General features: G+C 47.8%; 1 protein-coding gene across 6 annotated transcripts in view; it reads right to left on the reverse strand.

The window, feature by feature from the left end:
- LOC119974369 (protein unc-13 homolog C-like) overlaps window positions 1-27,845 on the reverse strand; it is a 532,106-nt gene that overhangs the window by 106,554 nt on the left and 397,707 nt on the right. For 4 of the 6 annotated variants that reach the window (XM_038813153.1, XM_038813155.1, XM_038813152.1 and 1 more), the window contains 2 exons: window positions 5,157-5,234; window positions 4,757-4,783 (listed from right to left, as the gene is read on the reverse strand). In XM_038813153.1, the coding sequence (XP_038669081.1) occupies window positions 4,757-4,783; window positions 5,157-5,234 (105 nt within the window). The remainder of the gene's footprint in view (window positions 1-4,756; window positions 4,784-5,156; window positions 5,235-27,845) is intronic. The other 2 variants (XM_038813157.1, XM_038813156.1) reach the window with 1 other exon arrangement.

Genomic DNA, 27,845 nt, shown 5'->3' on the forward strand with positions numbered 1-27,845 from the left:
CTGTGCCACTGTGGCACCCAAAATTGGGACACAAAATGCCAGTGTAATGACCTCCAATTAGCATTATTGGTTGGCCAATTGGAGTATGAGCTCCCTCAATGATAGCTCATTGAGGCGGCCCATATAAGCACCTGTGTAGGCTTTGTGAGCAGTCTTAAGTTGACTGGAATGCTAGCAGCACTGTTTGGAGCTGCTCTTGTATCTAGTTATTGGTAATAAATATTGGTGTGGTGACGGGACTCCTGCCTCCTGTGAATTATTACAGCCAGGATAAGAAAATATTGAAGATGGGTTCAGAATGCATTGAGAATATTTCTGTAATGAGTCCCTGCACATTCAGCAAGGAAGGATTCAATGTTAGGTCTGGTTCTGGGTCATGAAGCAGGTCATGAAAGTGACCTGAAGCAGAAAGCAGGAAATAATGACCAGACAGCCTCGTAGCATGGAGTTGAAGTCAATAGTTTTGACCTGAAAATTATCCAATTGTCCTGGGCTAACAGGGAATGTGGTTCAAATTTATTGGTTGGTTAAACAGCAGATTGGCAGGAGAAAATATTTAAATATAAAATAGATAAGGTACAAGTTAAGTTACATCCCAATTTAGTGTAAAGGTGTCCGAGATGCCGTAATTATAAAAATGGAAGAAAAACATAAATTAAAAACCGCCGTGTAAAGGTGGTAAGGGTCAGCTTCCGTAAATATGCTGAGTACAATGTGACCTCCTATTCAATGCTGAGCTGAGCTCTGAACCCTCAAACATCTTATTATCATGGAGACTGCTTACTTCCGCATCAGTAAAATCACGTAGCTCTACTCTTCATCACACCATTGCCACTGGAACCCTTAAATAATGACCGTGGGCGGAATTTATCAAAATAAAAAGGCAAAGGGGTTCTGACTGAAAACTGGTATTTTTCTCTCCAGAAACACAGTCAGGTTTTCTGACCAGATTTTCTGACACTCAGCAAGCCCAGCTACACAGAGATTGGGCGCCACCTTTAAAGGGCGCCTAAATCTGCAAGAAAAATTAACTCCTTCCCTATAGCCATGGAGGATCTCCCCCCCCCACAAAGCTTCGGATGTTCCTCCACCCAACTAGGAAGTATCGGCAGGCACCTTATACCCTTCTCCTGCCGCATGTTTGCCGATGCAGACCCGTCTCCTTCCCTCGCTATACTTCAGGGGAAAGTCCCCTCCCCCAGCGGAGAAGGGTTATCCTGGCAGTGCCCAACATAGTGTCCCTTGGCACTGCCCCCTGGCACTGCTGGGGACATGGCCCAGGTGCCATTGTTTGACCTTGGCCTTCAAGCCCATGCCATCCATGCACCTCTGCGCCCCCGGCATGGTCATCATGATTGTTTCTTGTTTTAGAAAACCACTAGTGATTCATGATAGTGCGATATCACGCCACCAGGGGAGAACATTCCACGGAGATGGAAGATACACCAAAGAGCCATTTACTGATATTAAAATCAAGACAAATTCGTGGTAGGGCGGCGTGAACAAAAGATGTTCAGGAGAGGTGGATTGGCCCTGCTAAATTGCCCCTTAATTGGTAAAGTAAAAATTGGGCAATTTAAATTTATTTTTAAAGAAATTCATAGTAATCAGGTTCACGCGGGTGTGGGGGAGTCCCCAACTTCTTCAAAACTCAACAGCCTGTGTGCTGTCCTGCAGTAACCTTGTTTGTCCATTACTTCTATTCCCACTGATAGAAAAACATCTGTTCCCCTCCCTCCAAACTCTGAATTTGAACTTCTTGGCCAGTTTCTCACTCTCTTCAGAGTCTCTCCTCCCCCATTGCACCGTTTCCTCTTCTGCCTCTGAATCTGTGTCATTTGCCTTGCTCCTTCATTCAATTAAAACATTTTTAAAAAATTTTTTAGAGTACCCAATTAATTTTTTCCAATTAAGGGGCAATTTAGTGTGGCCAATTCACCTAATCTGCACATCGTTTGGGATGTGGGGGCGAAATGCACGCAAACACAGGGAGAATGTGCAAACTCCACACGGACAGTGACCCAGAGGCGGGATCTAAACTGGGACCTCGGCGCCGTGAGGCTGCAGGGCTAAACCACTGCGCCACCGTGATGCCCTTGCTCCTTCATTCATGACTGACCTTTCAGTTTCTTATTTATTTTCTTATTTCCTTATTTCCTGGAATTTCCTTACAGAAGTGCATTCAAACCCATCTTTTCAACCAAGCTTTACAGCCCCCCGTGCTCAATCTTCAACCATGGTTCTTTTTTTCCCCTTTGTACATTGTACTCTCCCTGGAATATATTCTATGTTAAGGAGACAACAAAGAAGCTAATTTTTATTGGACAGGGGTTGAAAATGTAAAACATAAAAGGACACAAAATGGGTGAGGAGCATTGATTAGATTGGATGATGCAACTATAGGCCTCATGCCAGCAGGAGGGATGGGAATTTCCGGCCTCGCCCACTACTGGGATCATCCAGTTCCGCTGAAAGTCAATGGATATTTGGCTGTCGAATCTCCAGGGCTGGGTCCTGCAACGACGGAGCCAGAATATCCTGGCCGATGGGTCAAATAGGCTTCTTCTGGGCTAAAATTTATACGGTTAAAAGACTTTTTTTTTCACATTGTCAAGGTGCAAAGAAATTAAAACAATTTTAGCAGGGAAAGGAAGGACCAGGTTAGAGATTTGTAATGTGAATAATGGGACCCTGCTCAAGATTGAATTTATCCCCACAATGACTTGGGAAAGGTGAATCGGCAGACAGATGACATGAATGAATTTCAGAGGAATGTATATAATTTATATTCTGGAACAAGAATATTGAAGAAACCGAGGAATAGATATTGTGAATGCAATGATTTTACTGAATGTCATCACTCAGTTTATTTTAGCAAGTAACTGACCATATTTGGAACAAGCACGGTAATACTAGACAACAGATTAGTTTACTCATTGGGCGCAACTTAACGGAAATTAAACCGAGTCCTTCCTCAAGCGTGATTAGCCGGGTGTTTTCTGGTGCTGGCAGCGCAGAGAATAACCCTGCTATCAAACAGGACTCTGCTTCATTTTGGGGCCTCGACAAAGAACGCCCCACCAAGGTCACACTTGGTCCCATTTCTTGCACTAGCGAGTTGAGCTCGCCATCTGGACGCCCTGGCAGTGTCAAGGTGGCACCCAGGTGGCACTGCCCAGGTACCAAGCTGGCAGTGCCACGATGTCCTGGTGGTATTGGGGTTCCAAGGTACCACCCTGCCCAGAGATTGACCACCCAGGAGCCGAGCAGACACCACTAAGTACCGATATGCCTGGTCCACATTGGTGGGAATCAGTGCTAAACAGCGCTTGCTCGGGGTCTCCGAGGCACGGGGGTTAGACCCCGCGACTTGGGTAACTTCAGCGAGAGTATATTCAAGTGAGTCTGATTGCACACTTGGGATATGCAATCTGGGTCCGCCCATTGTGGGCGGGATCCAGATTGCGACTCTTCACGACACCTAAGCATAACGAGCCAAGTAATGTGAGATTTACCGGCCGCATTGGGTTCCAATTCGGGCAAGGCGTGGGCATTAGGTCACACCACTATCTCAGCATGCATATCATAAAGGAGGGGAGGGGGGAAAACTGCATTAAAAAAGATAAATGCCAGCACATAGACAGTCACCAAAGTAACTGCACTTTTCCATTATCTGGAGTGCATGTCATTGTGTTTGTAATCTGCATATAAGATCTTACGGTGTTGCTGGACGCGTTAAGATGATTCCGATGAAACAACTTCAACTGTGCTATTTCCCCCCGACACATTCATAATGTTCGAACATGCCACCATGCAAACTCCCTGAATCAATCTAAATGTAAAGTCAACTACACAGTTTTTGGAACTAATGGAATATATGCCCAATATTGAAGAGACTTGTTGGTTTGAAGAACCATTATAAAAGCAGGTGAGAATAGTTACATGTCAAGCAGCAGTGCCCCAGAATAATTGTAACCTCCAGAAAGGCGAATGTTTGATGTGGGCTTTTATTCACTTCATTCTGCGATACGTGTCACCCCAAAGTGAAGTCAACATCAAATGATTCTAATCAAAAAATTGCACACAGAATGAAAGATCCTGATAGCAACAAGGGTCTGAAGATTTCCCTATTTTTTTCTTAAACAGAAAAATAATTGAAAGATAACCCGGAAACCACTAATTAAAAAGATGAGTTAATTAAACTGAGCAGAAGCACAATTTTGCTTGCAACCTTTAATAACATAAATGAAATAGGAGAAAATATAAGGAACAAAATTAGAAACAAAACAATCCAAATTTGTGGGGGTTTGCTTAAATGGTATTTCCTGAAGTTCAAATTCTGACCTTATATGTCCATGTAATGTATAAATAATTAAAATGCTCAGTCTTGGGAAAGATACACAATTGGTAGCATATCCATTGTCAATATGGTTAAACCATTGTAAATGATCCCCTGAATCAGGTGTCCATCCATCAATAGTGACTGCTACTTCCAGTGCCAGTGGTTTATCATGCATTAGAATTTAAGCAGTAGTCAAAAATAGTGAATGTAGTTGGTAGCCATAATCACACTTTTAAATTATGTTAGTATTCCTGAAACTGGTTTCAGTCACTATTCATCTTCGGCAGCCAGTCAATGTTATTGCCAAGCACAACTGTCTAAAACAGTTTTCCATTGACTCATTAAATTAGTTCAAGAAAAATATAGCTTTATATTTGTCTTGATTTATCCATTCTGATCCTTGTTCGCACAGACCTTACAGAAGGCATTTTCCTTTTGTTCCTGCAGCAGAGTTGAATGCACAACAAAAATATTGTATAAAGACAAGACAAATTACAGATGGGGTACAAACCATGCAACAGGCTATGCTATCCAGAACATGTTTACAGAAGTTTACTCCCTCTATAACAAACACAGCTGACCATAAGAACGTCAGGAAGTCGCTATTTGTAAATAGTACATGAGCAATATACTACATATGAAAAAAGGAAGCACAGTACTGATCAGAAAACATATACGATTACTGCAAAAAGTAAAACTAACAATTACAAAAAGCAAATTATATTATTCACGGTACTAATGCTGGAAAGCTATTGGTCATGTCTAAATATATATTTAATAGATTTCCTTCTAGATTTAGAAAAAAAGCACTGACCTCTTTTCCACCCATCGACTCAAACATTTTCTCCAGCTGGACTCTCAATTGCTGGATGTTGTTCATCAGGATGCAAGGCTGTAAAAGGTTCCATCAATAAATCATTTGGAAGTGTCTGACAGTCTTAACTAGAATTTTCACGCAGAAATATTTGTCACAAAGGCGCATGATATGCCTATCTTTTCTATAATTAAACGGTAGCGCAATCAAATATTGGATACAAAGAAAGTGGCGGAATGCTCAGCTCATCTTCAACAAAAACAATCTCATAACTGACGGGTGATATAGTACTTTCTCACCCTGAATAAGGTAGTAATTCCACCATTCCGCCATGTAATAATGCTTTCTTTAAATTATTTGTTTTAAAATAATTTACGGGATGTGAGCATCGCTGGTTAGGCCAGCATTTATTGCCCATCCCTAGTTGTCCTTGAGAAGGTGGTGGTGAGCTGCCTTCTTGAGACACTGTAGTCCCTGAGGTGTAGGTACGCCCACAGTGCTGTCAGGAAGAGAGTTCCAGGATTTTGACCCAGTGACAGTGAAGGAGCGGCGATATATTTCCAAGTCAGGGTGTTGAGTGACTTGGAGGGGAACTGCACAGGTGGTGGTGTGTCCAGCTATCTGCTGCCATTCTAGTTGAAAGCAGTCATGTGTTTGGAAACTGCTGCCTAAGGTGCCTTGGTGAGTTACTGCAGTGCACCTTGTAGATGGTACACACGGCTGTCACTGTTTGCCAGTGGTGGCGGGAGCGAATGTTTGTGGGAGGGGTGCCAATCAAATAGGCTGCTTTGTCTGGATGATGTCAAGCTTCTTTTGCTCACTGAAGTATTATACCACTTTAATTTGATCTGCTCAATATTCAGTATCATAACAGTTCTACATCCAACTCCCATCATTTCAGAACCTGTTAATTATTGAGGTCAAGTTTACCTCATCTTGTAACAACATTAATTAATTATAATAAATGCACGAATTACAGTAAAAAACAAACTTGTGGCATTGCAACTTTTTAAAGTGGAATGGAAGTAGATGGATGAGCATAGTAGCAAGATTCTTCAGGGTAATCAAGACATGGTGAAAAATGCCAACCTGATTCTTTACTGATCAAATTTTAAAATCAATCTCTTGTACGTTTATTTATTTTCCTCAAAAGAAAAAGTATTTTCAACTTGCTGCAAACAAAATACTGGCTATAGATAACAGATGAAATCAGATACATCACTTTTGACACACGACACACTCAATTCAATTTTAGTTGATATGTACCAAAGTGATTGCTATCACTATTTTATTAAATGATTGTTTGGCCATGCAACAAGTTACGTGATGCTGTAGAAAAAAGTTAACAAGATCCAAACTTCTTTCCAAAATTATCAGTAATTTGTCTTTCAAAGCACAAGTATTTAAAGGGGAAGGACGTTCATGAAAAATAGTTTGGCAAGCTGATTACCAGAACACAATCTGGTTCATAGGAACACAAAGCCATTGCATCACCAAGATAGATGGTACATGTCTCTCCCTCTCTGTAATGCAAGTCTCCTTTGAAGAAAGAAAACCTCCCACTTCACCATCACCAACATTTCAACAGGTCTGTTGAAATGACAAGGACATTTCATAGAACATAGAACATAGAACATAGAACATAGAACATAGAACATAGAACATAGAACGATACAGCGCAGTACAGGCCCTTCGGCCCTCGATGTTGCACCGACATGGAGAAAAAAAAAACTAAAGGCCATCTAACCTACACTATGCCCTTATCATCCATATGCTTATCCAATAAATTTTTAAATGCCCTCAATGTTGGCGAGTTCACTACTGTTGCAGGTAGGGCATTCCACGGCCTCACCACTCTTTGCGTAAAAAACCCACCTCTGACCTCTGTCCTATATCTATTACCCCTCAATTTAAGGCTATGTCCCCTCGTGCTAGCCACCTCCATCCGCGGGAGAAGGCTCTCGCTGTCCACCCTATCTAACCCTCTGATCATTTTGTATGCCTCTATTAAGTCACCTCTTAACCTTCTTCTCTCTAACGAAAACAACCTCAAGTCCATCAGCCTTTCCTCATAAGATTTTCCCTCCATACCAGGCAACATCCTGGTAAATCTCCTCTGCACCCGTTCCAAAGCTTCCACGTCCTTCCTATAATGAGGCGACCAGAACTGTACGCAATACTCCAAATGCGGCCGTACCAGAGTTTGGTACAGCTGCATCATGACCTCATGGCTCCGGAACTCAATCCCTCTACCAATAAAGGCCAACACACCATAGGCCTTCTTCACAACCCTATCAACCTGGGTGGCAACTTTCAGGGATCTATGTACATGGACACCGAGATCCCTCTGCTCATCCACACTACCAAGAATTTTACCATTAGCCAAATATTCCGCATTCCTGTTATTCTTTCCAAAGTGAATCACCTCACACTTCTCCACATTAAACTCCATTTGCCACCTCTCAGCCCAGCTCTGCAGCTTATCTATGTCCCTCTGTAACCTGCAACATCCTTCCGCACTGTCTACAACTCCACCGACTTTAGTGTCGTCTGCAAATTTACTCACCCATCCTTCTGCGCCCTCCTCTAGGTCATTTATAAAAATGACAAACAGCAACGGCCCCAGAACAGATCCTTGTGGTACACCACTCGTAACTGAACTCCATTCTGAACATTTCCCATCAACTACCACTCTCTGTCTTTAGAATTAGAATTAGAACAGTACAGCACAGAACAGGCCCTTCGGCCCTCGATGTTGTGCCGAACAATGATCACCCTACTTAAACCCACATACCCATAACCCAACAATCCCCCCATTAACCTTACACTACGGGCAATTTAGCATGGCCAATCCACCTAACCCGCACATCTTTGGACTGTGGGAGGAAACCGGAGCACCCGGAGGAAACCCACGCACACACAGGGAGGACGTGCAGACTCCACACAGACAGTGACCCAGCCGGGAATCGAACCTGGGACCCTGGAGCTGTGAAGCATTGATGCTAACCACCATGCTACCGTGAGGCCCCTAGTCTTCTTTCAACTAGCCAATTTCTGATCCACATCTCTAAATCACCCTCAATCCCCAGCCTCCGTATTTTCTGCAATAGCCGACCGTGGGGAACCTTATCAAACGCTTTACTGAAATCCATATACACCACATCAACTGCTCTACCCTCGTCTACCTGTTCAGTCACCTTCTCAAAGAACTCGATAAGGTTTGTGAGGCATGACCTACCCTTCACAAAACCATGCTGACTATCCCTAATCATATTATTCCTATCTAGATGATTATAAATCGTATCTTTTATAATCCTCTCCAAGACTTTACCCACCACAGACGTGAGGCTCACCGGCCTATAGTTACCGGGGTTATCTCTACTCCCCTTCTTGAACAAAGGGACCACATTTGCTATCCTCCAGTCCTCTGGCACTATTCCTGTAGCCAATGATGACCTAAAAATCAAAGCCAAAGGCTCAGCAATCTCTTCCCTGGCTTCCCAGAGAATCCTAGGATAAATCCCATCCGGCCCCGGGGACTTATCTATTTTCACCTTGTCCAGAATTGCCAACACTTCTTCCCTACGCACCTCAATGCCATCTATTCTAATAGCCTGGGTCTCAGCATTCTCCTCCTCAATATTATCTTTTTCTTGAGTGAATACTGACGAAAAGTATTCATTTAGTATCTCGCTTATCTCCTCAGCCTCCACACACAACTTCCCACCACTGTCCTTGACTGGCCCTACTCTTACCCTAGTCATTCTTTTATTCCTGACATACCTATAGAAAGCTTTTGGGTTTTCCTTGATCCTACCTGCCAAAGACTTCTCATGTCCCCTCCTTGCTCGTCTCAGCTCTCTCTTTAGATCCTTCCTCGCTTCCTTGTAACTATCAAGCGCCCCAACTGAAACTTCACGCCTCATCTTCACATAGGCCTCCTTCTTCCTCTTAACAAGAGATTCCACTTCTTTGGTAAACCACGGTTCCCTCGCTCGACCCCTTCCTCCCTGCCTGACTGGTACGTACTTATCAAGAACATGCAATAGCTGTTCCTTGAACAAGCTCCACATATCCAGTGTGCCCAACCCTTGCAGCCTACTTCTCCAACCTACACACCCTAAGTTATGTCTAATGGCATCATAATTGCCCTTCCCCCAGCTATAACTCTTGCCCTGCGGGGTATACTTCTCCCTTTCCATCACTAACGTAAAGGTCACCGAATTGTGGTCACTGTTTCCAAAGTGCTCACCTACCTCCAGATCTAACACCTGGCCTGGTTCATTACCCAAAACCAAATCCAATGTGGCCTCGCCTCTTGTTGGCCTGTCAACATATTGTGTCAGGAAACCCTCCTGCACACATTGTACAAAGAACGACCCATCTAATGTACTCGAACTATATATTTTCCAGTCAATATTTGGAAAGTTAAAGTCTCCCATAACAACTACCCTGTTACTTTCGCTCTTTTCCAGAATCATCTTCGCCATCCTTTCCTCTACATCCCTAGAACTATTAGGTGGCCTATATAAAACTCCCAACAGGGTGACCTCTCCTTTCCTGTTTCTAACCTCAGCCCATACTACCTCGGAAGAAGAGTCCCCATCTTGCATCCTTTCTACCACCGTAATACTGTCCTTGACTAGCAGCGCCACACCTCCCCCTCTTTTGCCCCCTTCTCTGACCTTACTAAAGCACCTAAACCCCGGAACCTGCAACAACCATTCCTGTCCCTGCTCTATCCATGTCTCTGAAATGGCCACAACATCGAAGTCCCAGGTACCAACCCATGCTGCCAGTTCCCCTACCTTATTCATATACCAATATTTGCACAAGTTGGTTCCAAAGTCTAGTTTTCATGATGTAAATCCACAGTGTGATCTAAGCCCCATCACATAGTTGTAACAAGAGTCATTTGAGGAAAACCGAAAATGTCTGGGTTTTCCCCGACCTTCAATTACTTGTGTATCTTTGTATGAAATCACAGAAAATGATGCAGTTAACAGAAGTGATAATGTGACACAGCTCTTTAAAGCTGCAGAAATCTCTGAATCTCATATTGTTGAAAGCATTCACTGTTGTTGACAGTGTCGACACTGAGGAGGTGTTAAAAATGAGATGTATGATTATCAAGATTGCAAAAACATTTAAATAAATATAAGAGATGACTCACTCCTAATGAAGGCTGGATGAGTGTTGAAATCAAAGTTAGAGTCTGAGTTGGGAAAAATTTAAACGAGCAGAAAAATGCTTAATTTGACTTCAAACCAAGTTGAGATGGTTGATACTAATAAAAACAAAAGCTATCGGAACGAATAAGTGGATGAATTTGTCTCTTGTGCGACACTGAATCACATGGATGAAAAAAAACTTGCCAGTGATCTGTGGTGAGTTAGCTGATCTTAGCTAGGCTGGCAATAGCATTACTTTAAGTGAAACAGCATCTCCGGGTGTGAAGGGGAAGAATCATCATCAGTTGGGTTCCTCATTGTGATCATTATTCAGTGCGCTCTCTCCACAGGGAAGCAATGTTTGTGACTGGAGTGTCAGACTTTGCAGTTGAACAGACATTCAGGATGAATGTTAACATGATAACGTGCTGGGGGTGGGGATGGGGGTTGGGTGGTGTCCAATTGCGCACATCAAACCAAAAATGAGTGCAGTCCATCTGTCACTGGCTGTTTAACGCAGACACTGCATTTGCATCCGACGTCCTGGTCAATTCGCATCAGCAAGCACACTGAAAGGCACACTGCAAAGATGGCAATTGATGGATTCAGGAGGTGGAAATCAGAAGATGTTACTGTACAAGTGGAAGTCCAATGTGTCAAGCCTGTGTCTGTCTTAGTTTACTGATGCCTCAATGTGTCGGAAGCTGCAGATTGTTCAGATACACAGGGAGATACTTTTCTTTACTCATGGCAGGAAGAGTGTTGCCACTTAACGCAAGAAGACTTGGCTGGAGATTGCCAAGAGATGACGAGTAGCAGTGTGGTGCATGCTCCTGCCTTCAATGCCGACAATAATTTAATAACTTAATCAGGGCAGGAAAAGTGACACACTGACATATTTAACTGTAACCTGACGTGTGTCTCTGTATTATGGGCAACACGGTAACACAGTGGTTAGTACTGTTGTTTCACAGCGCCAGGGCCCCAGGTTCGAAATCCAGCTTGGGTCACCAACTGTGCGGAGTCTGTACGTTCTCCGTGTCTGTGTGGGTTTCCTACGGGTGCTCCGGTTTCCTCCCACAAATCCCGAAAGATGTGGGGCGCGATTTTCCGCCCCCCACGACAGGTCGGAGGATAGTGGGAGGGCCTTCCCAACATTTTTCCCGACCTCCCGCTATTCTCCCCCCCCCCACGGCCGCCCCACGACACGAATCGCTGCTTGCCATTTTTTTACGGTGAGCAGCGATTCTTCCCTATCCGATGGGCCGATTTCCCAGGCCTTTACGGCCGTTTTCACGATTTTAAACACACCTGCTATCACAGTTCGTGAAAATGGCCGCAAAGTGCCGTTCTGCACAACCATGCCACCGATTGGCACGGCCGCACCACGGCCGCGCCAAGGGTGGCATGGGCCCGTGATCGGCGGGCACCAATCGCGGGCAGCGAGTCCGATTCCCGCGCACTCTTTGTCCCTCCGCCGCCCCGCAGGATCAGTCCGCGGGGCGGCTGAGGGGCATGACGGACCGCGCATGCGCGGGTTTGACGCATATGCGCGATGACGTCATCCGCGCATGCGCGGGTTGGAATCGTCCAACCCGCGCATGCGCGGCTGACGTCATCGTGCGCATCAGCCACCGTGAGTCTTGGCGGCCAGGCGAACGTTCGCTAAGCCCGCGCTGCAGTTCTTCCCAGGGCCGCGATGCTAGTCCTGACCGGGGGGGGGGGGGGGGGGGGGGGGGTGAATCGGGTCCCGGGAGGGGGCGCGGAGGCTGCCGTGAAACACGGCCGGTTTCACGGCAGCCTTTACGACTCTCCGCATTTGCGGAGAATCGCGCCCGTGCTGTTAGGTAATTTGGACATTCTGAATTCTCCCTCCGCGTACCCGAACAGGTGCCGGAATGTGGCGACTATGAGCTTTTTACAGTAACTTCGTTGCAGTGTTAATGTAAGCCTACTTGTGACAATAAAGATTATTATTCTAATTATTATCATTCCAACTCCCTCACTCTGCCTTCTCAAATCTATTCCAACTCATCACTTTTTACAGAAACTTACCTTGTAGATGCCACCATTCCTCTCATGTGATCGCTTCCTCACATGCCCATCTCTCTATCCTCTGCAACGCTCACCCTTATCGTCTCCAATCAATCCATCCACTTGTTTAACACTTTCCATTACTCTCACTCAAAGTTCATTACCTGCTCTCCTTGCAGGAGAAGGGAACACTGAACATCCGAGAGGCACAGAGAAGCAGGGAAGAACTTCCAGCAAGCTGGCTACTAACATCTGCAGAGGAAGGAGGCACTGGAGGTAAGATGAGCCACAAGGTGTTTGCCTATTGGAGACTCACAGATCACAAATATGTAAGATGTAGGAGACAGGGACAGAATGGAAAATCCATGCTGTAAAGCATAGGACCCTCCAAGCCTATCTCAGCTGGTTGCAAATGCTGAATCGCAGGGGACCATTGATGATGAAGATACTTCTGGAGCAGCAGCAGATAATGTGTGTGGTGAATTGACTGGTATTCCAGATACACTGTGCACACTTGCAGAGAGATTGGAGAAGTCCGTACTAACCATGAGGGGCATGACATTGCAGGCTGCTCTGATAATATTCCTCCTCAAACAGTATTCACCAGCATAAAATATCAAGCATGGCATCAAACATGGGTATGCTTCACTAATGGTTTCACATTGTGAATGCAGCCTCAAACAGGATGTATAATATCCTTAACCCTGGCCAATCATCACCCCAATGATCTGCAGCAAAGTACTCTCCAGCTTATTGCCAGCAGGGAAGTGTGGGTGAGCCATGGGAAGTGTGGTGGACCATGGGAAGTGTAGGTGAGCCATGGGAAGCGTGGGTGGGCCATGGGAAGTGTAGATGGGCCATGGGAATCGTGGGTGGGTTATGGGAAGTGTGGGTGGCTCATGGGAAGTGTGAGTGGGTTATGAGAAGTGTGGGTGATCCATGGGAAGCGTGGGTGGGTCATGGGAAGTGTGAGTGAGCTATGGGAAGTGTGGGTGATCCATGGGAAGTATGGGTGCACCACGGGACTGTGGGTCAGTACGCCAAATGCTGTCTCATGTCCCATTGGGCCAGCCTATCCCATCACATGTGGAGATGGAGCAATCTTTGCCACAGGAGTTGCAGCATATATATTTGCTCAGAAAAATGTATAGATGAACAGGCTAATCACAGAGTTGCATTAACTATGCTGAGACTGTTAAATTCATTTTTGATCCATATAAATATTATTTGTTTCCACCATTTTCCTATCATGCCCATCTTTAGTTACTGTCTGCCAAAGTGGCCTTTTCATAGGGCTAAATGCCAAGCAATTGTTGACTATGAAAGGGATGCTTTTCCTTTGCATTGAGGAAGGAAGGGGGCAGGTGTGTTGAGCATGTGGTTGTCAGATGAGTAGACTGGTGGAACCTAACCGAACCGCTCATTACGAGGGTATCCCTGACAGCAATGTGCGGCACTGTTGCTGCACTGGCTGCATGACGTTCCTCCTCCACTGACAAGGACCTGTACTTTATGCCTTGCTTCTCAGGAGGTCCAAATCTCACTACTGTGCAATGTTGTGCAGAGTGCACGGCACCATCCTGGAAACCTTGCTGGAGACCCTGGCTGGTTTCTATTGAAGATCACCTCCAGATCCATATAAATGCCTGAAGTATATCTTCCTCTGAGGAGGTCATGTCCATTACACCTTGCACCACGGGAAGCTGTTAGCTTGCTCAGTGACACATCTGGCTGTGATATGGCTTTCACGGTATTGCTCCTGGGTTGCAATGCTTGGGTTCTGATGAAACGCCATTGATCTGAAACGTTAACTCTGTTTCTCTCTGCACAGATCCTGCCTGACCTGCAATTCCCGTTTTTATTTCAGATTTCCAGCAGCTGCAGAATTTTGATCGCCTGCTATGGCTGGCAGCATCGTCAGAAAACAGTCTGCTCCAGTGAACAAGGCACCAGCCGCCCTGGGTGATCTATTTGTGGGTGACCGAGTAAAAAAGCCTACAAATGAGGTGATGCGTTTCGGCAGGAAGAACATGGAGAGACAATATAAAGCGATACAATTATTCAGGGGCTGCAGGTGCAGAGGGACCTGGACATCCATGTGCATAGATCATTGAAGTTGGAGGACAGGTGGAGAGAGCAATTAATAAATCATAGCATTCTGGGCTTTATTAATAGAGACTCAGAGTACAAGAACAAGGGGGTTATGCAGAACTTACAAAAGACACTAGTTAGACCTCAGCCAGAAAATTGTGTACAGTTCAGGGTACCACAGTAAAGGAAGGATGTGAACACATTGGAGAGAGTGAAGATATTTACAAGAATGGTTCCATGGATGAGAAACTTTAGGGGCGGAATTCTCCCATCGGGAGACAAACAGCCGACGGCGGAGTGAAACATGGAGCTCCGGCGTCGAAAGCCGCTCCTCGCCCCAATCCCCCCCCCCCCCCCCCCCCCGGGGGGCTAGGAGCGGCGGCGCGTGAATCTCGGGCGCCGGGCCTTGACGCTTGCGTCAAAGCAGCGCGCCGGGAATGACACGGCCGGCGGCGCCAAAGTGACGTTAGCTGCGCATGCGCAGGTTGGCCGGCGCCAACCCACGCATGCGTGGTTGCCGTCTTCCCCTCCGCTGCCCCGCAAGACATGGCAGCTTGATCTTGCAGGGTGGCGGAGGGAAAAGAGTGCGTCTTTTAGAGACGCCGGCCCGACGATCGGTGGGCACCGATCGCGGGCCAGACATCTCCTGAGCACGCCCGTGGTGCTTGATCCTCCCTCCGCTCCCCACAGGCCCCACACACAGAGGTCGCGCGCTGTTCACGCCGGCAGCGACCAACTGCGGTTGGCGCCAGCGTGAACCGGTTGGGTTCGGCAGGCCGCTCGGCCCATCCGAGCCGGAGAATCGCCGGTCGCCGTGAGAAACGGCGAGCGGCGATTCTCCAAGTGGCGTGTTGCAAAACGCGACACGGCATTTTGGGGGGGGGGGGGGGTGGGAGAATCACGGGGGTTGCCAGCGCGGCGTGGCGTGATTTGCCCGGCCCTCCCGCAATTCTCCCCCCGTCGTGGGGAGCAGAGAATCGCGTCCCAGTTATGTGGATAGATTAGGGAGTTTGGGACTGTTCTCGTTGGAGAGAAGGCTAGGAGGGGATTTGTTAGAGATATTCAAAATCATGACGAGGGCTGCACAGATTCGGTAGGGAGAAACTGCTCTCGCTTTTTGAACGATCAACAATGAGAGGGCGATTTACAAAAAAAGCAAATGTGATGTGAGAAAATCAAAATTACACAAGTGGTTGGGGTCTGGAATGAACTGCCTGGAAGTGTGGTGGAGGCAGGTTCAACTGAGGCATTCAAGAAGGCATTAGATGGTTACTTGAATAGAAACAATGCACAGGGGTATGGGGAGAAGTCAGGGGAATGCAACTAAGTCATATTTGTTTGGAGAGTTAGTGTAGACACAGTGGACCAAATGGCCTCCTCCTGCTCCCTAACAATCTTGTGATTCTGTTCTCTTTGATTTTTATCACAACATTGCGAACGTAGAAGATTTATGTACATTGTGTTTTGTTTATTTCATGTTTATACTAAAATCTGGGGCCATAAACCCTGGGTTGGGGACAGATGTCCTGACACCAAATACATTTAAATGGGACAACTTGTTTCCATATAGCTAGTTTCAATTTAAATAATGGTTTCCAGGAATGTCCCACTTAAAACAGTTTATTCCTGTGCTGAAAGTGACTTGCCAAAGTAGTGGACGTCCACTTCAAAGCAATGACAGCAACCTGCCAGGTAGTGAAAGTAAACTCTCAGAACAAATCCTGCGAGCGTCAACCTTTCACACAAAAGGCAAGAAAGCAGATGCAAGATTTCCGCACTCTTGGAAATTGTTGTCTGTCATTTATCAGCCCCTTAGTTGTCGCTCTACTCTCACCTTGTTTTAACTGGCAAGTCCTTTCCAAGTACAGACTGCTGAATCCTGAAATCTTTGTTAATACCTATGTATTATTATTACAGTTAATAATGAACTATTAACATGTTGAAATGGCCTACCCACTTCTCCCGAGGGGGCTTCTTGCATGTAGCATAATGTTCTTCAGTTAAATGTGGAACACGCTGTAAATTTCAGCACTTTCAGCCCTCCCACATGTTCCCAAACCCACTCGTTCCTGGAAGTAAAAACTCCCCCACAAAGTGTAGGCTCAGATGTGCAGAATAGAACTTTTGTACTTTGAGTAGCAGATTGGCTTTGAAACTATTACATGGCATGAGTCAATGTCCTCCAGAGAAGAGCGAAGAGCAATAATGTGTAAACAACACAATGTGAAAACAGGGATGCAAAAGAGCTTTTTTGGGCTCAACGATTGAATACAAACATAAAACAGGACAATTCCTGCAAAATCAAAATCCTTTTGGGGAGCGACAATTTCCAATCCCTTCTGACAATGTATGACATCAGTTAACAAGGTCAAAAAATTTGCTATTTTCATCGCTAGTCATAACTTGGCAGACAATAGAACAAGTGGTCTCGTTAGATTGCCTTTCCCCTCTCATTTATTGTTAAAAAGTCAGTATGATATTGCTTTGGTCATAGTTTCCCATCCAGTGAAAATTAATGTGCCATTAAAAAGGACAGATTCTGACCTTCTCGTCACCATAAAACACCCACTTTTGTTAAAAGCAAATTGAACATTGTGGGATTTCAATATTTTTGAGACGCTAATGTGAAAGATAATAGATCTTCATCTCCGATGTTACTCAAAGACCTGAATATTCACAGAGACGGAAGAGGTCTCCAAAATGGTGCCGGAAGTCCCATTCCCGAATCTGGGGCGGGATTCTCCAAACCCCCGCCGGGTCGGAGAATCGCCCGGGGCCGGCGTCAATCCAGCCCCCGCAGTGTCCCGAATTCTCCACCACCCAAGATTCGGCGGAGGCGGGAATCGCGCCGCGCCGGTCAGCGGGACCCCGCGGCGCTTCTCCGGCCCGCGATGGGCCGAAGTCCCGCCGCCGACAAGCCTCCCCGCTGGCGTGGATTAAACCACCTACTTTACTGGCGGGATTGGCGGCGCAGGCGGGCACTGGGGTCCTGGGGGGGCGTGGGGCGATCTGACCCCGGGGGGTGCCCCCACGGTGGCCTGGCCCGCGATCGGGGCCCAACGATTAGCAGGCGGGCCTGTGCCGTGGGGGCACTCTTTTCCTTCCACCTTCGCCATGGTCTTAACCATGGCGGAGGCGGAAGAAACCCTCCCCTGCGCATGCGGCGGTATGACGTCAGCAGCCGCTGACGCTCCGGCGCATGCGCAGACTTACGCCGGCTGGCGAAGTCCTTTCGGCCCCGGCTGGCATGGCGCCAAAGGCCATTCACGCCAGCCGGTGGAGCGGGAACCACTCCGGCGTGGGCCTAGCCCCTCAATGTGAGGGCTTGGCCCCTAAAGGTGCGAGACTTCCGCACCTTTGGGGCGGCCCGACGCCGGAGTGGTTGACGCCACTCCAACACGCCGGGACCCCCCGCCCGCCTGGTAGGGGAGAATCCCGGCCCTGGTATGCCACCATTTTCGCTGGGGATGGCTGTGGTTTGCTTATCAGTGGCTCACAGACACGTCAAAGTGTGTCTACCTTCAAACAGATGCTATTTCTGTTAATGGGATGTGCAAAGCATGGCTAGTGGGCTTTAGACCTTGGAGCAAAATTGTATAAAGCTACTGGAGTTATTTGGAGACTTGAGCAACCCTTTTGGATACATTCAAGGGTACCTTTGGGAGAGGTCAAGTGCCCTTTTGAAGAGATATGGTGCCCTTTGGGATTGTTGAAAATAGAAACAAATATGTGTAAAAAGTGGTTAATTGTCAAACGGTAAAGTCATCTAAATTCTTAAGCTCTACGTTTTTAAAACCAGTCTGCTTTGATTTCTTGCAGTTTCATTCGGCAGTCTGTTCACATAAGCTTGAGGGCAATTATAGCATTAATGCTGGATGACTGATTCCACAACCAATCGTCCATATATGTGGGGAGGAGTGTAAATTCACGGTTTCATTAACAGTTCTATAAACATAGAACATACAGTGCAGAAGGAGGCCATTAGGCCCATCGAGTCTGCACCAACCTACTTAAGCCCTCACTTCCACCCTATCCCCGTAACCCAATAACCCCTCCTAACCTTTTTGGTCACTAAGGGCAATTTATCATGGCCAATCCACCTAACCTGCATGTCTTTGGACTGTGGGAGGAAACCGGAGCACCTGGAGGAAACCCACGCAGACATGGGGAAAACGTGCAGACTCCACACAGAGAGTGATCCAGCGGGGAATCGAACCTGGGACCCGGCGCTCTGAAGTCACAGTGCTATCCACTTGTGCTACTGTGCAAAGTCTTTGATTAGGCGCTAAGTACACAAATGTTTGTTTTTATCAGGATTTAAGTACTTGAGGGAATGAAGTAATTGATACTTTATCAATTAGGGCTTTATTAAAATAATAAAATCATGAATAGAGACATGGGTTAGAAATAAATTGGCATAGGGGTTATCAAGGGACATGTGGATGAGGGGCTTTGGTTGGCCTGAAAGGTATGAGGGGTCATGGTGGGTAGAGGGGCATAGATTCGCCTGGTATGGCATGGGTTGGCATGAACAGGGCGTAAGGAGTGTGTAGTGGGGGAGGAGATATGGCATCTTGAGGTCTTTTTACAGCTGGGACAAAGCCTGGGTCTCAAAGGCAAGCCTTTCAAAACAGCCTGCTTCGGCACATGGCAGCCCTGTGGCTGCCTCCATAATTTATTCTTTGGTGGGGGGTGGAGAGAGAGAGAGAGCGGGGGGAGGGGGTAGGGGGAGAGCAGGTGGCAGCAGACCCACCATGTTGGGGGGGGGGGGGGTGGAAGAGAGAGCGGGTGCCAGCAGATTCACCATCTGAAACAAAAATTTGAATGTCCGCGAGGCACTTTCTGCCGAGCCACGTTTGCAGATGCTCCGGACTTGGGAGTCAAAACTCGTCGGTCAGTGTTCACTTTTGATTTTTATCACTATCTGGTATCATTGTTAGAGCACCAATCATTTCTCAGGAGCTTATGGAAGCCAGGGGTGGGATTCTCTGACCCCCAGCAGAATCCCCGGGCGGCGCGCGAATCCCGCCCCGCTGCCCCGACGCCGCCTGCCGTATTCTCCGATGCTCTTTTTGGGTGGGGTCGGGATTCACTCCATGCCAGTCGGGGGCCGTTGGCAGCGGGAAATGTCTCATAATCGCATTGATGTACCAGGATATGTATATCTCTGCTTGATGAACTGCCTCCGGCAATTCCCCGGGCCTCGATGGGCCGAGAGGCTGTCCGTTTTTGCCCAGTCCTGTCAGCGTGAATCACTCAACTCATGTACCGGCGACACCTGGCAGGTAGGTCGGCAGGGGCGGCCCTCTGGGGGGGAGGGGGGGGGTCTGACCCCGGGGGGGGGGACCCCACGGTGGCCTGGCCCGCGATTGGGGCCCACTGATCTGCGGGCGGGCCTGTTCTGTAGAGGCACTTCTTCCTTCTGCGCCGGTCCCTGTACGGCACCGCCATGGTGCAAAGAGAACCCTTTTCGCATGCGGCAATATAAGGCAGTCGGTCTGCGCATGCGCGGAACCACACTGAAAGTTCCGCGCATGCAGGAGATCACGCCGGCCCTTCGGCACATGCACGAACTCGCGCTGTCCCTTCGGCGCCGGCTGGAGCGGCGCCAACCCCTGCGGCATCCACCTAGCCCCCGAAAGTGAGGAGAATTCTCCCATTGACGTGGGGACTTAGTCCCCAGAAGGGAGAACCCGGCCCAGATGTCTAATTGAATTCAAATTGATGAACTGAGATGCAAGAAAGACAGTGGCCATGTGAAATGTGGAGAATTACGGATCCTTTCTGTAAAAAGAAGTCCTGCTTGATGCTTGGCCCACCTGAATAAAAGTTCATGCAATGATAAATTTGATCCACCACGTCTCATTCAAAATTACAACAATAAGTGAATTTCCCTCCCCAGTATTTGGGCAGTTCATCGAGCAAAGATATACATATCCTGGTACATCAATGCTATTATGAGACATTTTCCTTCCTGCTAGGTTCTGCTAATACATCATGCACCAGATGCTCCAATTCTGAGGCTGTGCGGAGGATCTGTGGCGTTTTACGTGGAAAACATTGGTGCCGCCCCCTCATCGATGCTGCGACCGGTGAGGGGCTAGCAGCCGCGCCTCGTAAAACCCCCGGCCTCCACTAAATAAATGTTGGAGAATGGCCGGATCCATTTCTGCACATGTGCACGGCGATGATCTGCAGCGGTCGCGCCCTGAAACATGGTGCCGGTCGTGCGCGGACCCGACCTGCCGGATAGTGCTTCCCTGGCCACCCCCCACCAGTCTCCCCAGCCCGCAGCACGGCTCCCGCCGACTGTGGCGGTGCTGCCCACAGTCCACAGCCGCCATGCCGGGTTCCCGCACTGCTGAGACCAGAAGTGAACCGCACCGTCGTCAACTTGGCCCATCGGGGGTGGAGCATTCGCAGAGGGCCTTCATGTGACACGCTAAAGACGTCCCAACGGTGCCTGTGGCACGCACTGCGATGATTCCGTTTCAGAGGGGATGGAGCATAGGAAACCTGCGTCAAACAGGCGCCGCTCCCCGATTTCAGTGTAAAAAAGGATTCTCCCCCCCGATTGCCGATAATGAAATCGGCGTCGGGGAACGGAGAATTGCGCCCCATTTATATACACACACGTGTGTTTTTTGCCATCTCTTTTTAGTATAGCCTCCATCAGCTTTGCATCCCTACCTGAACCATTCGGTCCTCTGGACATCCCTGGCTTTTTCTTCATCCCACAATTGTGGCAGGATCTTCAGCCACTTCATTCTACTCTTTGGAAACTGATTTCTTCTCTTTTTACCTTTCTGGCCAGGTTTTCAGCCACGTCCTGTAATTCTCCCACCAAGGCTCAGCCCTGCATCCTTTCACTTCTTCCCTCTTGCGTGGTTTTGTTGCTTTGCCATACAGGAAGCATTCTGTCAAGCAAAACCACTTCAGAAGTATCTTCTTCATTCGTTTAGTGAGCATTATTGTTGATTCAACGTTGTTTACTTGTGGCCGCTCGCAAGAAATCATTTTTGCGCGGCTTTGATTTTATTTCTTTCCTGGCAAACTTTTCGAAGGTTGCAACCAAAAGAATATAAACCAGCCTGTTTTAAATGAGTGTTTTAAAGTCTAACAACACCACGTTAAAGTCCAACAGGTTTGTTTCAAACGCTAGCTTTCGGAGCACTGCTCCTTCCTCTTCATTCACCTGAGGAAGGAGCAGTGCTCCGAAAGCTCGTGTTTGAAACAAACCTGTTGGACTTTAACCTGGTGTTGTAATACTTCTTACTGTGCTCACCCCAGTCCAACGCCGGCATCTCCACATCATGACTTCCAACGACACCTTTCAATTATTACATTCAGGCAAAAGGTCTTTTAAGATGGATGTCTTAAGAAATAATAAAACAAATAAAAAAGAAAATTATCATGATTTAATGTAGAAAATCAGAAAATTGTGTGAGAATTGTGAGAGATTCACAGTTGAAGACCTCCCCGATACCGGTAACTTAATTTCTGTAGTCTAACTAAAGCACATAATTACTTTAACCCACAGGAACAACATGCCATATGTTCAATGGGATTCTGCCAAATGTTTTTAATTCAGGCTAGGTGAGGGGGTTGCTTGAAAACTTTGAAAATAACTCTTGTTCAGATGTCACCAGTGATGACAAATAAACACAAATAAGTTGGAGGCCTTCTCCTCAGTGAATAGAGTGTCGAGTGGTGATTTGATGGAGGTGACCAAAATCATGAGGGGCCTGGACAGAGTAGAGAGAAACTCTTCCCATTGTCACAAAGGTCAAGAATCAGACAACAAAGTTCAAGGAGAAGGTGGGAGAATCAAAGGTGACATGAGTGAAAAGGTTTCTTTTTAAATGCAGCAACTGGTTTGAATCTGGAATGCATTGCTGTTAAATGTGGTGAGCCATGGCTTCCAATGAAGATTATTTGAAGCAAAAAGTTGGCAGGGCCAAAGGGAAAAGGCAGGGCATTGGGACTAGCTGAGTTGCTCTTGCAAAGAGTCAACACAGGCAGGCTGACTGGTTCCCTTCAGTGCTATAACCGTTCTTTTATTCTGTTAAATTGTAATGAGTGAGAAGTGAGGAGGAATGACCTGCAAGTTGATGTTCATTGTCAAGGGGGACTTTAATGGGGCACAATAGAGAGGTTTCAAACCAACCCACGTGATTGACATTTTCGTTGCTTTTTGGAAAGTCTTGAATTTGTTTTAAATGAAATAGTCTTCATCTGGTCTACCCTTTTGTACAGCACGGAAGGATTTTCTAAATGTAGTGCTGGGGAGGGGGGGGGGGGGGGATATAAGAAAGAGGTCTTCATTGCATTCCATATTATACCAAGAGAACTTGATTTTGTGATAAGGTGGTAAATCTGCAACAATCTAATCCGTAAGTAAGCAAAATTGAAACAATTATCGGCTGGAATTCTCCGGCTATTATAGAGTCAAAGAGGTCGACAGCACAGAAAAGGCCCTTCGGCCCATCACGTCTGCGCCGGTCAAAAACAACCACCTAAGTACTCTCATCCCATTTTCCAGCATTTGTCCCACAGCACATCGATATACTTCTTAAATGTTATGAGGATCTCTACCTCCGTCACCCTTTCAGGCAGTGAATTCCAGACTCCCAACACACTCTGTGTAAAAAGCTTTTTCCTCACATCCCCTCGAAATCTCCTGCTCCTTAAAATCTATGCCACTGGTCTCTGATCCCTTCATCAAGGGGAAAAGTTTCTTCCTGTCTAATCTATCTATGCCCCTCATAATTTTATACACCTGAATTATGTCTCCTCTGCTCCAAGGAAAACACCCCAGTTACCCAATCTCTCTCCATAACTAAAACTCTCCAGCCCAGGCAACATCCTGATAAATCTCCTCTGCACCCTTTCCAGTGCTATCACATCCCTCCTATAATGTGGATTCCAGAACTGCACACAATATTCGAACTGTGACCAAACCAAAGTTTTACACAGTTCCATCATAACCTCCCTGCTCTTAAACTTTATGCCTCGGCCAATAAAGGCAAGTATATCATATGCCTTCTTAACCCCTGTTTATGCCTGTCCTGCTTTGTTAATGGTTGAGTGTACATGCACACCAAGGTCCCTCTGATCCTCGGTGCTTCCCAGGGTCTTGCCGTTCATCAAGATTGATGTACCATCAATTGAACGCAAGACGAGTTGCTGAACAAAAGTATGGCTTTAATCTGCTAGATGTTAGCCCTGCGGTCGATTACAGTAGAAGGACGACCGCCGGGAGTACTGGGTATTTATACCCCGCCCTGGAGGCGGGGTTAACTCAGCCTCTCGACCAATCGGGGAGCCGTCACATGATTGGTCGCAACCAACCGGTCGAGAGGCACATGACCGACCAGGGCCAATGGTAAGCCGGTTTTCTGCACCAATGGCAGGCAGCTATGCTACCACCACAGGCAAGTATATCATATGCCTTCTTAACCCCTGTTTATGCCTGTCCTGCTTTGTTAATGGTTGAGTGTACATGCACACCAAGGTCCCTCTGATCTTCGGTGCTTCCCAGGGTCTTGCCGTTCATCAAGCATTCCCTTGTCTCGTTAGTTCTGCCCAAGTGCTTCACCTCACACTTATCAAGCTTGAATTCCATTTTGGGATTCTCTTTTCCTGTTGGCAGTGTGGAATGGCATGGCTTCAGTGAGAAATCCCATTGACAAGCGGTGGGAGTAAAGAATCCCGCTGTCAGCAGATGGCGTGCTGCCGAGAAACACGCTGCAGGGGCACCGGAGAATCCCACAATCGTATTACATTGACTTCCAATAAAGTTGTAAGACACGGTTGTTATTCATTTTGAAATATAGAGTCGGAAGATCAATAACTAAAAAAAGCAGGAACAACAAATATTTCAAATGAGTTGCAGTGAATATTCTCACTCTAAGGATTCATTAGGGGGGAGAATTCTTCCACACCCTTGCCGGCAGCAACGATGGTGGGTGGGAGAATTTGGCGGAAGGCCCAAAATTCGGTTTCACGCTTGAATTAATTTACAGCGGGCTGATCCTTAAAATCTATGCCCCTTGGTCACTGATCGCTGGCATTGGTAGCTGTAATGACAGATCAGGAATTCCGCTAAAGGCCATCGTGAAACCGATTTCAATCCCACTAATTGGGTACAAATGAAGACCCGACCAGGATATTTCCCAGTGCCCGATTTACAGTCCTACTAGTGGATACCATGCCAGTCCACAACATGTATTAACCAACATGGTATGCAAAAGTCAGGGCTCACCTGAAGAAGGCCTGGGGCTGCCTTTGACTGCCAGTGACCCGGGGCCCTGGAACACCACAGCAGTGGGTGGGGGATATCATCTATAAGGTGGATCTCCCAGCTTCAGTGTCTTCGAAAAGGGCCATCTTCTTTCTTCATTTTTTAATAAATTTAGAGTACCAAATTATTTTTTCCAATTAAGGGGCAATTTCATGTGGCCGATCCACCTATCCTGCACATCTTTTGGGTTTTGGAGGTGAAACCCATGCAGACATGGGGAGAATGTGCAAACACCACATGGACAGTGACCCAGAGCTGGGATTGAACCCGGGTCCTCGGCGCCATGAAGCAGCAGTGCTAACCACTGCATTACCGTGTCGCCCTTCCATCTTCTTTCTTCTGTGGTGGGTCAGCGATGTCGGGCCCCTTTCCAATGTTTAAAAGTAGGACACACGTCATCAAGTCCAAGTCCAAAGACGGGCAGGTTAGGTGGATTGACCATGATAAATTGCCCTCAGTGACCAACAAGGGTTCGATCGCCCCCCGCTCCTCCAGGACCCCGGGGGCCTGCTCGCGCCGCTGAGCCCGCCGTTCCAGAGGTGGTTTAAACCTCGGCGGCGGGAGAGGCCTCCCAGCGGCGGGACTTCGGCCCATCCGGGCCGGAGAATCGCAGCAGGGGCCTCTCCGATCGGCGGGGCGAGATTCCTGCCCCCGCCACTTCCCGGGTGGCGGAGAATCTCTGCCACGGAGGGGGCGGGATTTTAGGCGCCCCCAGGCGATTCTCCGACCCTGCTGGGGGTCGGAGAATTTCGCCCCAGGTTAGGAGAGGTTATTGAGTTATTGGGTTACGGGGATAGGGTGGAAGTGAGGGCTTAAGTGGGTCGGTGCAGACTTGATGGGCCGAATGGCCTCCTTCTGTTCTGTATGTTCTATGTTTTAAGTCTGCCCCAGAAAATGGTGCAAATGGTATGAGGTGGTTTCCCGTCGGCCTCCCAAACGGGAACTAGTCCCCATTCCGGCCGTGACATGGGTTTTATTCGCGGATGGGGGAATTCTGATCCACATTTCTAATTAGGTTGTCAATAAATAGACAAATTCTCCTTCATTACATGGAAGTCCAAGGTAAACAATAAGATGGAACAAAAGGGAGAATCCTGTTTTACGACTGAATCGGGGGCAGAGCATCCGTAAAAAAAGGTGCCAAAACAGCATCATCGGAGAGTACACCGTATGCCGTTGGGACTGCCTCAGGACGTTGCCTGAGGCCCTCCCTGCAGCTCCGTCCCTGATGGACCGCACTCACTTTGGCGCGATTCACTTGTGCATTCAGTTTTCATGAACTGCGTGTGGCGGCTATGGACGCTGGCTGGAGGGGGGGGGGGGGGGGGGGAGGAGGTTTTGGCAAGGGCTGGGGACTGGTGGGGGGTGGCCCAGGGGTGGAGAGGGGTGTTCCAGGGGGGCACTATCTGGCAGGTCGGGACCGCGCGGCCGCCGCCATGTGGTACGACTTGGCAGCTGCAAGTCGTCTGTGTGCTCATGCGCGGCCACGGACCTGGCCATTATCCGGCCATTTTTGGCACGGGAGCCAGGAGTTCTACCGGTGCCGCTGCTAGCCACTCGCCAGTCCCGGAATCGGTGAGTGTTCGGTGTCGATTTTGGCATCGTTAAATGCCACAGTTCCCACGCTGGCATTGGCACTTAGCCGCAGAATCAGGGAATCCAGCCCAAAACCATTCATTCTGAATTCTCCATTTCTAACTGCAATTATGCTTATTGTGGATTTTTTCCTCAATTCATCTATTACCTGGAAGCTACATTCCATATAAAATAGCCTTCCTGCTAGCATAAAATGGTTTGACACTTAGCAACTCAGCAAGTAATATCAAATGCATATATTAGGAAGGTTAAATTAGTCAAACACAAATTTTAAGCCCAAACTGAAACTATTGTTCATGTATCTTTGGATTTCTGTGATTAGAAGAATAAAACATTGGGTGTGATTTAACTAAAAAGTCAGTCCTGGGTGGGATTAGCGGGGTCATTCTCAGCACTTGCAGTGTTGGGAATGACCCTACCATCGAACAACAGTCAGTTTAATTTTCAGACCCTGGCAGGGAATGCTGCATTTTAGCATAGTTTCCTGCACTGAGGCGCTCCGCTTGTGCAGGAAGACATTGGGGCACCATTTTTCAACGGCACCTTGATCGTTTGACCCCTGACACAAACACCCAGACCTCCCGCCAGCACCCCCCCCCCTCCCAATGCCCCAATCCACCTCGAGGGATCCTCAAGCACCCTACACCCCACCACACACTGGCAGGGCACCCTCAGCCCATCCCCGTTGGGGGCAAAATGCACCGTGGCACTGCTAGCCTGGGGCCCTGACAATGCCCCTGGCAGCTTGGCAGTGCCAGCAAGGCTGGCACCCGAGTGGCACTGCCAGAGTGCCCAGGTGGCACTGCCAGGCTGGCAGTGCTAAGGTGCCCAGTAGTGTCAGGATGCCAGCCTGACCAGAGGCCAGCCACCTGGGGCCTCCAATTGCCCGTGAGCACCCCACCCCCCCTCCAAGTACTGTTTCACCTGGCCCCTGTCGTTGGGGACCAGTGCTAAATGGATCACAGCTGGGGTCCCCTTGGCAAGGCCGACAGATGCCGACTGTTGGTTAGATCCGGCAGCAGCATAGCTAAGTGAGCTGTTAAGTTCTTTTAACTCTGCAAGTCTGGGTCCCGCCCATTGTGGGCAGGATCTAGATCGTGACGTCTTGCGTGATTTCATTAGATCTCGCGAGGCGTGATGACCGTCGGGAATCCAGGAAGAGGCCTCTCCCGGGATCTCCCGGCCGTGTCCCATTCCGATTCCGGCTGGACACGGCCGACAGATTGCACCATTGAGTTCTGCTAACTACAAACCTAAAACAAAACATTCCATTTATGGAAACTCAGAGGGGGTTCATTAATGGTATCCGCAATCAACTCACGTCTGACAGCGTCCTGTGGGGATACAAGCCTGGGGGCCCTGGTAACGGCGCCGTGGCCGCTCCCTCCCACGAGGTATACCACGAGTCCGGTGGTGGCGGCTACCCTCAAGATTTGGGGGCAGTGGAGGCGACATAGGGGAGAAGTGGGGGGCTCGATGGAGGCTCCGTTAAGG

The sequence above is a fragment of the Scyliorhinus canicula genome, chromosome 12, assembly GCF_902713615.1.
Source record: "Scyliorhinus canicula chromosome 12, sScyCan1.1, whole genome shotgun sequence".
NCBI classification, from domain to species: Eukaryota; Metazoa; Chordata; class Chondrichthyes; order Carcharhiniformes; family Scyliorhinidae; genus Scyliorhinus; species Scyliorhinus canicula.